At 35.5% G+C, this 14,665-nt stretch overlaps 1 protein-coding gene across 1 annotated transcript in view; it reads right to left on the bottom strand.

Annotated features, from left to right (window-relative positions):
• TECTA (tectorin alpha) overlaps positions 1-14,665 on the bottom strand; it is a 333,031-nt gene that overhangs the window by 19,991 nt on the left and 298,375 nt on the right. The window contains exons 19-23 of the mRNA XM_069221517.1: positions 11,707-11,870; positions 11,364-11,612; positions 8,241-8,403; positions 5,493-5,580; positions 4,178-4,294 (exon numbers count right to left, since the gene is read on the bottom strand). Coding sequence (XP_069077618.1) covers positions 4,178-4,294; positions 5,493-5,580; positions 8,241-8,403; positions 11,364-11,612; positions 11,707-11,870 — 781 coding nt within the window. The remainder of the gene's footprint in view (positions 1-4,177; positions 4,295-5,492; positions 5,581-8,240; positions 8,404-11,363; positions 11,613-11,706; positions 11,871-14,665) is intronic.

Here is a 14,665-nt window from a genome sequence, read left to right as displayed (position 1 = left end):
CAAGTGACTAACCCTAGTGGAAAAGGAGTTGAGACAGATCCAAGCCAAAAGGGTTTGACTCCTCCTGAACCAGTTGTGGAAACGTCAAAGGAGAAGAGTTCAATTTCGAAAAGAGTTCTGATGAAAAAAACACTAAAAGGTGATAGCAGGCCAGAGAAAGATTCAGAAGCAGGGAAGATCAACGTAGTACCAATATTTCAGGAATAAAACAAGTTGAATGGAGAAGAAGATCTGAGTGAAGGAGAGGATTGTGGTAGTCGAAGATTGAAGAGGAAAAGAGTTGCAAACAAGAGATATTCTGGTTCTGAATGGGCATATGAATGGGCAATGAGTGGCAAGAAGAGTTTTTAAATTTTTGTTTTGACAGAGCCATTCTGGGTTTATATTTTGGGACATGAAAGAAACTAATGAACATTTATTGGGAAAATTGAATTTGAAAAAACAAAAGTGAAAAGACTTTGTTGAAATAGTACCTGGAAAAGACTTTGATAACCTAACTTGGCAAACTGCTAAACTGATTTTGACAATTTTTACTGAACTTTGACAAAAATGTCCTAAAAATGTGAATGAGCTATTGGAAAAAAAAAGAACAAAAATTGGGAGGGATTGAATTTGAAGATTGAAGATTGCAAATGAAGATTTTTGAAATTTTTGTTTTTGATTTTTGCTGCATTGCTATAATTGTTCTTGCTTTTACTTTTTTGGTTCTTTACAGACCATGGGAAACTTTAGTAATCAACATACTAAGAATAGTCGCTGTAAATGCATAGGTATTGGTTTGGCAATTGACAATAGTATGTTTGTTATTGATTGTGGGTGTGATTGCTTTTTAATCGAGTGGAGCTAACCATACTATAGTTACACCTGCTACTGTTACTCTTTCAAAATCAACTACTGATCTTTCAGAGATAGATAGGTTTAAAATAGATGCAAAATACTTACACTAACAGGAAGAACTTTCTTCTAATGTCTTCTATTCCTTATGGCTTGACATGTTGATGTAATGTATGTGAACATTTTTTATGTTTGCTCGCTGATTCCAGCCTCTGTTGAGGACGGAATTGCTTATGTTTACAGCTTACTTATGCTATAGGTTCTAGTCTTTAATTAACATGATTCTATAATCAAGAATATATTCAGTACTTTTACTCGAACACAGATGTTGTATTTTCTTTTGTGCCTATTATGAAAGATCTTAGTAAGCTAGCGACGGACCACAACATAGAGATAGTAAAGGGATTCTTTGAACCTACATTAACTATTGGGACTGCCTCCACGCACTGCAATAATTTAACCTATTTACTTATACCTGTAGAGAAGACATTTCTAGATAACACAGAGGTTAGGAGAAGAACAATTAAAGCAAAAATACATAAGGGATTAGTTTTGTGAAGTCCTGAAATTGATCATGCATATACTGACATTACTAAACAAGAAGCTGAACTTAGATGCATTACATGTAGGCAAATTATGTATATATAAGCCACAGTCTTATTTAGATAGAGTATATGTGGGAACGAGTGAATGTGTTTTTGTTTGGAGTAAATTGAGTTTTATGTTGAATGGTCAGGATCCACCAGTGCCTGGTGTGTACTATATTTGTGGAAAAAATGCTTATTACCGTCTTCCTAGAGGATGATATGGCACATGTTATTTGGGAATAGTCTTTCCGAAAATATATGCACTGGAAGACTTAAGAAAGTTTCCTAAATTTTCAGAAATACAAACAAGACAGAAGCGAGAATCAACTTCTAACACAGTGGGAGACATATTTGGAGCAATAATTCCTTCAGTGGGAGTTGTTCTGAAGTCAATAAAGATACAGAAGTTGTCTACAGTTGTAGATAACATGTGAACAGATTACTCAGGCTATTTTACTCCTGGATACTGAATTTGCTGTGATAGAGAGCTATGACTCTTCAGAACTCTTTAGACAATCTCTTAGCAAAAGAGGGTGGAGTCTGTAAATTACTTGGTCCGCGTCACTGTTGCTCATATATACTGGGCAATACTAAGTTACTTAGAGGTTTGGCTAATAATTTAACAAGAGATAAAACTGAATTAAAAGAATTAACTGAAACTACTATTTGGGAAAAGGCTGGCAAGGAAACTGCTTCAGTGGAAAATTAACTAATTGATTTCGATTTCTGTGTTTTGTCTAATTGGAATTTAAGGAATATATAAATTGTTCTAAATGATTAAAAGAAGAAGATTTGAAAAGAATCAGAGGAGGGCAGATGATCAGATGGAAACATTTTATTGGGAAAATTCGAGAAGAAAGAAATTTTATAAAATTATAAACGGGACTAAATTCTAAAATTTTGAAATAAATAAATGTATTTGGGGTTTTAGTGTGATGACATATATAGTCATCAGAGGAGGGATTGTAAGAGCGTAGATTTTTGTGTTTTATTTTTTACATATGTAAAATCATTGTGTATTTATTATTTATTGAAAGTCGAGTTTTGTGATCGACTTGATGGCTACCATCATATGCAAGGCCTAATTTTGTTTTCCATGCTAACTTAAGCTAATGAAATTATTCTGTCTTTTCAAAAGAGTATGTTTCCTTACTAAAGCAAATGTCAGAATTAAATGTGTATTTAGTGGCCCCTGCTGGACTAAAGCAGTAGCAGATGCAAGGTCACTGTAAAATGTAATCTGTACAAAATGTTTCTAATGTGTTCTGTTTCCGAACTGCATTTCCGTGCCTGACAGACTTCATTCATTGTATTTGTATATTTTGCTTGTCGTTATGTTTCTAACCTAGGCTCTTTTCCTCGAGAGAGAGAGAGAGAGAGAGAGAGAGAGAGAGAGAGAATGGCGTGATGAGAAATGTTTCCATATTTTGTAATCATTATCCAATGTCGACATAATTGGAGTTTTTAAACAAAGAGTCTACAGATGCAACAGAAGAACGAAAGAAGAAATGACAAATGCATGAGCAAATAGAAAGGCATAGAGCTAATATTTTATATACTTTTTAAAACTGTTAGTGTTCTGATTGGACATAGTTTTCTCAGCATAGTTCTCTGAACCAATCAGAGTATTTAGGAGGTTTAATTTAATGTTCAGTCATCATTGATTCGGGGTTCATTCTTTCATTTACAGTCATAATTCATTATTTGATCGTTCAGTCTGTCTAGTTCATGTATCCTGAGTTCCAGAGATCTTATTCTACGTACTTTGCCAGATTAGTCTACTGACAATGCTGGCATTTATTATTTTCTGAGTTTACTTAGTCTGTTCAATACTGAACAAATGCTTTGATGGTTTAGTAATCTTCAGGTCCAAATTCTAAACCTTACCCCTCATTATGTTGCTGTTCCCATCCTGATGTCTGATGTTGCTGTCCCCTTGATGAAGTAGACCCCGTTGCTGAATACCTTAGTGATTGGGTATTTGTATGAAATATACTTTGTTATTTGTCTTTTGTTTTTCAGGTACCTACTGCTGATAATATAATACTGCTGCTATTTTGGATAGTTCCTTAGCTAGATATTTTTCTAACATTTATGTTACTAAATTCTTTTTACATGAAGCCCAACATTTTGATACTAATTAGTGGTTAGTGAGGTGTTATTCTCATATTCCTGGATGGTTATTGATTTTCTTTCATTAAATCAATTCAATTTCTCTTGCTCAAATTCTATTGCTATGGTTTTGTGTATTAACCATTGAGATATTGTGTTTGTTTGCATTGATTAAACTTAGATTTATGCATAGACTAAATCAGCCATTCTTGTTTCTATATATGTATCATTTGAGTTTCAGAATGATTTTCATGACTTTAGCATTGTTAATATATGGAAATACATTTTTAATTTCTTAATAAATTGGTGTGGTTCTTGAAGTACTAATAGATTATTATATGTTCATTATATATTGTTTATGGTATTTCTATTATGACGTTATCATTAAAGCAAACTGGGTCCGGTCCATTGGCCTAAAGGATAAAATCACCTATCTGGTCTGTCATGACTAAATAGTTAGGGTTTTCTGCATTAGCATAGGTCCAAGGGGGCCAGTTTCATGAATTCCAAGAAAAATGATAAAGTAGATGAGTTTCATTTTGGATTATCCTACAGACATATAGGTCCTATGCGGCTAGCAAGAAAATTTGGCATGTATCCAACCCTTCTTGATTTATGATGGCATCCCAGCTGTACAACATTACCTCGGCAGGACCTGCCGTCCTCTTGTAGTGTTCCAGTTACACAGCTGCACAGTGGTCCATCCACTCTGCTGGTGCAGATTTGTTCACATCCCCCATTCTCTTCACACCAATCAAGTCCTGAAACAGCAAGCATAGAGAGTTTTAGCAAAATCACTGCACTAGAAATCAAGGTCCTTCCAAACTATATGCAACCTCGTAGTGAGGCTGCATTTCACAGCAGCTGTCTAATCAGACAGACTTGAAACACAAAAACACATTTATTGAAATTAACACATACTGTATACATAACACCTGTCTTCAAAATTCCCATGAGGAGTCAAGTTTTTATTTCATACTAGATCTCAATTACAGAAATATGATAATTGGTACTAAAATTCACATTTTGTCAATTCATCTACTCATCTATTTATTTGAAACACACAAGCTTTACCAGGTGTCTGACAGAATGAGGTGTTATTTAGATGCTAAATAGCTGACCTAGGAGATAAGATATCTGTCTACCTTTCCTGTGAGGGCACTTATTTAATAAACAAATGACGGTGTCATTGATGGGAAATCTTGTCTCAACCTGTGAATGTCTGTTGAGTGTCCAGTTGTTACTCATAGGTAGGTTTGTGCTATATTAAATGGCAAACAATACCTACCCATTTCATGTCCGCACACACTCACGTCATGGAAGACAATGGAGGTCAATACACAAAGGGATTTATTAGTGTGTAAAGTAATACTATAGCAGTACTGTTTCATGTACTCATGAATGTCTTTGTGAATTTGCCCTGAAATGTCCAACTCCTTATTAGTTAAAGTGTGAAGAAGGCACAATTCTTTCTAATTGTACTACTTGTACATGAATATTTCCTAAATATTCCCATTTTAGATGTTGAGGGTCAATTCACAAAGGCATTTCTCAGTACATGAAGTAGTACTTCTGAGTACTACTTCATGGACACTTAAATACCTTTGTAAATTGTTCCAAATAAATAGAAGTCTGCTGTCATTTGTAATATTGAAGCAGTGTTTTCTATTGAAGAATGGCCCCATGTGTGGAGCATGAAAGTCACTTATACTGATCTAGGAACAATTGAATGGTACTTTTCTGGCTTTGAATGGGCTGCTTCCTTTTGTCTATCTCTCTCACATCTTTAGCTGTGTTTCCACTGCATGCATGAAGCTTCTACATAGACATTTCACAGTTCTTATTGACACAAATATTACTCTTGCATATGTTTCTGATTTCTAAAGATATAGCTAAAATAAGAGCACCAAAGGATAATTCACCAAAATTTTAGGATGGACATTTGCACCAATCACTTACTTTTTCTTCTTATTGGCCCAACGGAGATAATCTGCTCCTTTGGTTCCTGTATGTAGTCTGATGCAATTCTTGAATTTTGAGGGCAATTCTTCAAAAAGGGGAAATTATTTATTGTCAATAAAATCCTTGTTATTTGATTTGACGTCATCAAAAACACACATGTCAAATGGTCTGATCCAATTCATTTTCCCTCTTTGAATGGTTTATTAATTTGTAAACTAGCCTCCACAAATTGGCCGAACATTGCTACCTAAACCTGCTTTAAATTTTGATTTTTCAGTGCTCCCCAAAGTCTACTACTTGTGCTGAAAATGTTTTCTTGCAACATGAACACGATTCTCAATCGCACTAGCTTCAGTTATTTCTTAGTTGATTCTTCAGACCTAATGGACTAGCATAATAGGGCATTTCAAAACAGTTTGTAAAGTAATATATATATATACATATAATTGTGGACAAAATTTTTTAAAAAATTGAGAAATTCAATTGCAGACCTAACAAATTTCATGAGAGTCGCAAACTTTTGAAAAACAAATTGCAAGAGAAGGCAACTGCAAAATTGGGTTTTGGAATTTGCCTTCATCATTTGTTTTTCAGCAAAATATTTTGTTGGAAAAAACAGAAAGGAGATTTTTGCAGGACATGTTCTCATGCAAGAGAAGCTCACCAGAGGTGTATGTAAAAATATAGATGTATTTTTACATTTCATGAAATGAAAATTCATAAAAGTTGTACTCTTGGAATTTTAATTGTGCACACTCCTAATAAGTTGCCTATTTTACTTCAAGGCAATTGATTTCTGTTTTGAACATCTTACAAAAACGAATCATAAGTAGCCTCTGTCTGATTTACTCAGTACTGGTTTCATTTTCTGGAGACTGAGCTTTCAAACATCCATGATGGGTGGCTTATACCCCTAAGCCTGACCTCTTTTTCTCCAATAAAGACACAGGTCAACAAATATAAAATTTTACTTGTAAACAATATGCTGTAAAATGTCCACATTTATGAGCAGTTCATTACATCATGGATAGTGATGTTGATTTAGTTGTCACTTGTGCATAAAGTTTGCATGCCATAAACTATGTACCTATCAATACCAGATTCACATAGATTCGTTAACTTCTCACTATTTTCCTATGCCAATACTATTCATCAAGCATGCTTTGCATACATGATAAAATACTTGTTAAAAAAATTGATGAATAATGATTTTTAAGATATTATTTTTACATTGAAGTAAATCATCTGGCAACTCTTGCTTTACAGGTTGCAGAAAGATTGAAACAATTTGGACATTTTTACCCAATTTCAGCACCACTCCTGATACATTTTGATGTAAGGAAGAAGCTTGACACCTCTGACAAGTGCATTTCTATATTTTCGTAACTATCTAAAAAGTAACCAGTAGGTCTATGACAAACTAATTTGTCTTGCATATCCCTGATCATTCTTTGGTTAGTGCAACAGTCTTTACATTAGTGGAAAAGTACATGTGAATAATATGTGTATGAACATAGGTAAACTGCACACACAGAAACACACACAATGATACACTCATACATCTCACAAATAAAATTACATGACAAATCTGTCCTTATTTAAGTATCACGTAAAATCATGTACGGATTACAGCCCAATTTATGAAAAAGTTCTCCCAGCCTACACTAGCGCAGATGTGGGGAAAGAGCTAACTTTAGGCATAATGACCATTTTCAAGGTAAATGTTTGTTTATGCACAATCGGCTTTGTTGGTCCACAGTGACCTCCACCCATGTATCTGCTCTGAAGGTTAATTTTGCTTGGGAAAATGTTGCTCCTTGTATGTGAGTGATCTCAGTTTCATGAATCAGATCATGTTTTCCCTAGGGTAATCCTGATTGAGCCTGGCTGAATTTATGCAACTAGAACTATTACTCTCTAACCAACTAGAAGTAGGCCATTATCAGCAAGAAGATTCACAATGTGCATGGCAACAGCAGAGACATCCTCTAATGGAAGAATGTACTGGTGGGTAAAAGGAGAATGAGGAATGAGATGATGATCCGGAACTCAAGCATGAAACACTGAAAGAGGAATTTGTTATAGCTCTCTTGTATAATTGTATAATGTAAAGCTGGATGCTGGAATATGGATGGGCAGCTTGTTTATTTGAAAGAAGTTTGGATGTTCATTTTCGGGAGAATTCGCCCTTGACTCAAACAATGTTTGTGGGAGAAACACCAATTATTTTCATCCAACTAGCACCTCTATTTACATGGCTGTTTAAGCTTCAAGCATGGAACTTATTAGGAAGTTGGTGTGCTTCTTGTTATTTTATTATTTATTCTTCTTAGTGAACTTATTGTAGTATGAATTATGGAAATGCAGAGAAAGGAAACTGAAATTATATCATCGGTAATATGATGATGAAAAGAAAAGGAAACAACTGGAGGTTTGGTGGGCAGTTGATAATTTGTCAGCCAATAGAGTTGTAGTTCTGATGGAGGCTGGATCATATTTAGGAGCTGTTCATATGCAATCAACTTAATTTAGAGTCAGTTGATCACCCTTTTCAGATGGAAGAAAACGTGGAACAACACCAATTTCACAAAGGTCATGTCAAAAGGAATTATTTGCAAATGAGCTTAGATTATCATGGACACAATATAGATTTGAACAGTAGATCTGGAGGTAAAGTGCTTACAGAAGCTGGAAACCCACCAATTTTTAATTTGTTCTGTGAAGTGAAATGAAAAAAATACTTACTATTTTGCAAGAGTTTAGCTCTGAATCACATAGCGACACTGCACAGTGCAAGTGTACCTCATCATAGTCACCAATGAATTTGAACACAGTGACGTGGAAACGACAGGTCAAGGACATGCCATTCTCTTCGATCCCAATGGTATTGTCCTTAATATTGGGGCATCTGCCATAATTCGAGACAAAGACAGTGCATGAATATTTGTAAGCATGATTATCATTGAATATTCAGACTAGAAAGTTCCAATTACAGACATCTTTTAACATCAAGCCCTCTTGAGTTGTGTAACAATTTTGGGGTGTATAAAGCTGCAGTTTTGTCAGTGAGATTTTGGGAAGCTGACAGGCTTTGCAGCTTATTAGTAAAATTTTACACAAAAATGCAAGGGAACCTTCTCAAATGTTTTTAACTTTTGGCCAACAGCTTCAATTGTGTGTTTTTCTCCATAAAAAAACAGCCTTTGCAGGATTCTTCAAGAACTATTTTTGTTAATTTCTCCAACTTCACACAAATGGTGACATTTAGCAAAACTTTACAAGCCATCAAAAGTTAAATTTGTGAATGTTGCATACTTTTATTGATATCCTTAATGAAGGCAGTGACTGGTTAAATGCATAAGTGTTTTGTTCACTGTATGTGCTAGGTAGATTTTCAATATTGTTTTCAAATTCAATGAGATCAGATGGATTTTTTTCATCACACAACTCGAACGTACCAGTGATCAGATTAGAAATGTTTAGGCTGGACTGTTTAAAGCAATAACTGCACATACAATGAAACACATATATAACAATGTGAGGGACAGAATGCCCAAGATCACATGGGTTTACAGATTGCACTTTGTGCTATGTACTCATATGTCATCACAATCTGTGGACGTGGTAGGCACTTAATACTCAAAGGACAACTTGTTTTAATATCTCTTTGTCATAGATAGCAGGTTGATAAATTTAGGTTGGAAACACAGGTTGAAAACATATAGGTTCCTGAAAAAAACAACTACACGTAAATAACCCTACAAAATTACAAAATTGTTCACATACTGTAAATTACTGAATTAAGGCAAATCTAGTATCTTCTCATTTATTGCAGGACATGGGTCATTGATGTTCTGGACCCTGTCCTATAGCATTTGAGGCCACGCATTTGTATGTGGGTTTAAGTGCTCATTTAAACTATTGAAGTTAGATATTTATCTATGGTGGCTATGTTGATATCTTGCATCTATGAGCCAAATTCACAAATAGTTTACTGTGACTTACTTTGGAGTAATCCTGGCTTAGTATTGGCTTTTAGTGAGAAGCACAATGCACTCCAATGTAGTTCATTTTACTGAATGTCATGCTAAATAGATCAGCCTATTGTCAAGCATTGCTGATTTTAGTAGGCAATGGAGTTAAGGGTGAGGTGGTTAGAGTGATTTTCACAGGAGCATACCATTGTGGAGAAGGGGTAATTTACAATTAGAGCTCAGATGTATTGGTGTCAGTGTAGGCAGTTTGCTAGAAGATAATATCTTCTTCACATTAACATATCGGGATTAATGTGCTTTTGGGAAAATTAGGGCATTTAGGGGCCTATTTATAGGCCCCTAGCACCACCTTGTGCCACATTAACGTAATTTATTTTGACGTTATTGTGGCCCATCGAGGCCAAGATCCCCATGCCTTATTTACAGGATGGCACAATGCACCACTCTGTAACCCTTTGAGTTGCATTATGCCTACGCCAGGCATAATGTATGCAAAGGGGGAGTTCCCGTGTTAGGGGAGCTGGAAAAATGACATAAGGAAACCTATGAGATTTCCTTGCGCCATTTATTATGGCACTTTTAATGCCTGCTCAAGAGCAGGTGTTAAAAGGGGGCTTCCATTCTGTAGAATGGGGCAGTATGTACTCTGCAGGAGTAGTGCCAATATTTTGGCGCTACTCCTACATAGTACATCATTAGTATCATAAAAAATGACACTAGTGCCCTCTACCCTGTGCCATGGTGCGTCGTATTTTAAATATGGCGCACACATGGTGGCGGTAGGGGGGGGTGATAAGGGGTGCAGGGAAAGTGGCGCTGCACTCAGTGCAGCGCCACTTTCCATAAATATGCCCCTCAGATTAGATATACGTTCACAGTGGAGACAGGACAGAAGAAAATATTATGTAAATCCAATTATAATTTTACTGTAAAACATTGAATCACTTATTACTTCTCTTCCCACTTAATGTACACAATAACGGCATGCCACTAGCAGTCATTTTAAAAGTTTATTTTTAATTTTGGAACATTTGTGAACACAGCTTTAATGTGCCTAGTGTTCAGCTCACTAATGTTCCAGAAGAGTTGCAATGCAGCAGTTACCTTAATTTGCCACTCCTGCAAACTATTCTACAACGAACACCATAAGACAATACTTCCTCATTGGAGTGACTCACATTCTCAGACTGGACAACTAAGTTTAAGTTTACTGGAACATTTTATTTTATCGCCTGATCGAATTTAAACAAAAAATACGTATAAAGACAATAAGCAAGTTTAAGAGTGATTTTAGCATCTGTCTAGATATTTTTTTAATTGGATCTGTATATATAGCAACTGTAAAAAAAAGGAATTTGGTCTAAACTGATTAAGAAAGAGTGTTCTTTGAGAGAAATCGTGAATCACATAACTCATGGTGCCACCAGTTACTGGCAAGGAATTACAGAGAGCAAAATGAAGGTCTCGCCTTCAAGTGAATATCCAGTCCCTGATAGACTGGTGTGCCTTAATATCTGGCTGATTATGTCACAAACATGTGTGTCATGCATGACACCAATAGTCAGTGTTTTGTTTGCATGTCATAGATATGAAGTAGAACTAAATTAGGTTGCATGACATTACATACAAGTTACAGGGGTGAGATTAATTGAGCAGTCATTACCAGAAAGAATGGATCTACAAACTCTTGAGAACCTCAAGGTCAACTAGACTTCTCAAGACTGCATTTGACATTTAAAACAAAGTCAGGATGTGTATCATGAGTACCTGACAGCAGCAAAGAACAGAACCATTCAAAATCACAAATGCATCCATCACACATTCACCAAAGTAAAGACCAGTCACAAGTCCCTTATAAACATGCAGTGCTCACCCTCCTTCAATGATGAAGTATCGAAGCTTATCGTTGCTGTCGCGAGATGGAGTTGCATAGCACTTGTTAAGTGTCAAGATCAGGTGAGTGGAATCTGCTCCCACTACAAACACCCCTACAAACAGGACATCTCTTGTGGTGAGCACTACCTCTCCCTGCCGATAAGGATGTTTGTAAGATGAATTCTTATACAGTGCCATTTTGGTGGTAAAGCTGCCGCCTTTAGTTGGGACTGTCAAGTTGATAACACTGAGGGGTACAAGAAGATCAGTGAGTTTGCTAAAGGAACCACAACAAGCAAAACAAAACAAAACAAAGGAGAGGGATTTTCAATGTACTTCACCTAAGCATTGGTCGAACTACTGAATCCAAGGAGATCTTGATATCCAGCTCATACGCACAAGAAAACTCCACATTGATTGTTCTGTCTCTAGTTATGATGTTCCCTGTGTTGTTTGCGCTCTCAATCCACACCGTATTTTTATACATTATGTGAGTGCCATTGGACTGCAGGGTGAAATAAAACAACAGCAATTTGACATCAAAGCATTAATAAATGATTATATTGCAAGATTTCTTAAATTAGCATGAGTGTTTAACTTAATATGTCCACATGCTGGTTCATCTCTCAACAGAATTCAATACTGTGTCAACATCTGCAATCTTTTAAACATGAATTACAACAGCATTTCTGAAGAGCATTTATATTTTCAAAGTATGTGATGACCCTAGAACATTGGTCTGAAAAATTGACAATTTACAATTTAGTGTGTTGTATTACGTAAAGAATCTTTTACACATGCGGGTCTTTGATTGTTTATATTTTGTACCTAAGTGCTTTCAGACATGCATGACAGTGGCCACCGTGCTCAAAGATTTGTCTTAGGCTGGGACTGTTTTATCCTGCATAAAGGCATCTTTGCATAATGAGACTGCATTGCACTGCATTGATTCAACCCATTGTGCTCATTATCAGCATGTTAGTGGTTATCTGATACTCTATAGTCCTCTTTTAAGTTTTTGTAACAAGCAGTGTGGTTTTGCCATTATCTAGAGATATTACTACAATATTTTTTACTACAATATTTTTATATTTTGATGAGAAATCACCAGCAATAATGAAGTAAAGGCTTTTGAAAGCAGCTTCCCTAAGCAAGTTTTTTTTTATTCAATTGATCGTCCCTATAACCTAATGTGATACCTAATGTAAGATGTCTTGTAAATAAATGTCAATGATTAAATTCAGCTAAGCGGTAACAGTGTTTAGAAATCTAATAACTAGAACGTTTTACTGTCTGCTGCCTTTTAAACTAATTTTAAAATGGGTTGTACATAGGCAGAGGGGTCACAGCATTTGGTTTCTACTTTTTCTGAGACTCTCTTTATAAAGCAGGTCCCATCACTATCTGAAACTCAAGCAAACAAAAACAAAGTGTTCTGCAAAAGATCATCTGATTTTTTCCTGTTATATTGTGCACAGTTAGGAGTTAATAATCAATGGCCAGGTATCTCTCATTTTCTGATGAGTTCTGATGAATCCATCATAATGGTCTTGGAGTGATATTTTGTCTTTCCCCATGGTGCTATAAAAGGCCCTCCACTAGTGACCTTGCTCCTATCTTCACCCTTTTAGTAACTGCCAAAAATAATCACTTTTTGTTTTGTTGAGTATGCTTTTTAACTAACTGTAACCATTTTTTGTAAACTAAATGTTATTTTAGCTACTATCTTTAGCTCAAACATTTTATTTACCCTAGCATTTAAGTGATTGTGATTGTATTGCATTTTTAATTGTCCTTATCATCACCTTAAAACTAACTCTTAATTAGTTGTAACCATATTCATCTGAATTTATCATTTATCGCACCAACACCAATACGAACCATAATCTTTATGTTTACCTATTTTCATAGCATTTAATTTCCAATGATTAACTTATTCTAATACTAACCCTTAAACATTTGATTGCATTCTATTTTTGCTAATGTGTCATTCTTAACCCAAACCTAAAATAGTCACAGCATTTAATTCATTAAAATGCAATTAAATTAAAGTAAATCAAATGAAGATTATTACTGTACACATTAGCCTAACCTTAATCTTTTAAATATAGCTGTAATTTAAATTAAGTAACTCATCTCAAAGAGTTATTAGATTTCTAAATCAGAAGAATATATATATATTATGGGAGTGGCCAATAGAAGCCCCAATACCTCTTCTATTTTGCCTAAATTCATGTAATTAAATTAATTGCCTTTATATGTTTTTCTTACATTTTAATTATACCTTCCCCTTTACTATATTACATTATTTACCTTTTGGCAATGGGGTGGTCTTCAATGTTAGCAGCAGTGTAAAAACAAAAATTAACACAAATTACTAATGCACCCATTAGGAAACTATATTAACTCACAATGCATGGCAAAGGCAGACATATATTGTCCAAAATAGGGAAATACATTTGCTGGCCACTCTTTGAAAAAAGGAATCATTAAATGTAAATGTGTAAGCATAGGCAAAAACGGATTGATATTTTAGATGGCCTAATGCAATTCTTCATGTACACAAAAATGATAAAATCAATAAAACACCAACCTCTAATGTCCAGATGCTAAGTAGAAACTGTTGCAGCTGCATCGTTGATATGACTGTTTGGTACTCTATTTGCTGAGATATCCTCTACAGCCCCAGCTGCCTTAACTAGACTTTTTCCTCAAACAGTGGTGGAGACAACATGTGTGCATTGTGTGTGGCAGAGCATGGAATTACCTACTTGGCTGCTTTTTATGGTCTAGCACAGCAGCACAATTATCACCAGACAATATGTGAGAATCAAGAGGGGTAGGGCTTTTTCTCCACCCACATGTTGGGAGCCTGTAGTACATGTTTTGATTAGGCAGAAGTTGTATTCTTCCATTTAAGGTTTGTGCCCTCCACACAGCAGTAATAATTTTGTTCAGCTGCCTGAGTTTGAATTTTCGGGGCACATGCCTGACATTGTAATGCTATAGGAATGTCTTAGTTAACTAGATCATTTATGGTGTTTTTTTCTGGCGGCAGAGCAGATGGGGTAGAGGGCAGTCATGAACCTACATGGACTTTTAGTTCTGGCTTGACAGTACGACTGTCACTTGACCTTTTAAACTATACCAATAAACTACAGTCCTTTGATTCCAGACAAATACATATTCATTCCGGTGCAATCTGCTTGCAGTGCTTCACATCACCATAGACATTCCTTTAAAACCAGACGTATTGACGTTGCCAGTATTTTTTAACTGTGTTATTGGTAACATATTTTG

The sequence above is a fragment of the Pleurodeles waltl genome, chromosome 3_1 (genome assembly GCF_031143425.1).
Source record: "Pleurodeles waltl isolate 20211129_DDA chromosome 3_1, aPleWal1.hap1.20221129, whole genome shotgun sequence".
NCBI lineage: Eukaryota > Metazoa > Chordata > Amphibia > Caudata > Salamandridae > Pleurodeles > Pleurodeles waltl.
Note: the sequence above shows the minus strand (reverse complement) of the source record. Positions and strands in the feature narration are given on the sequence as shown.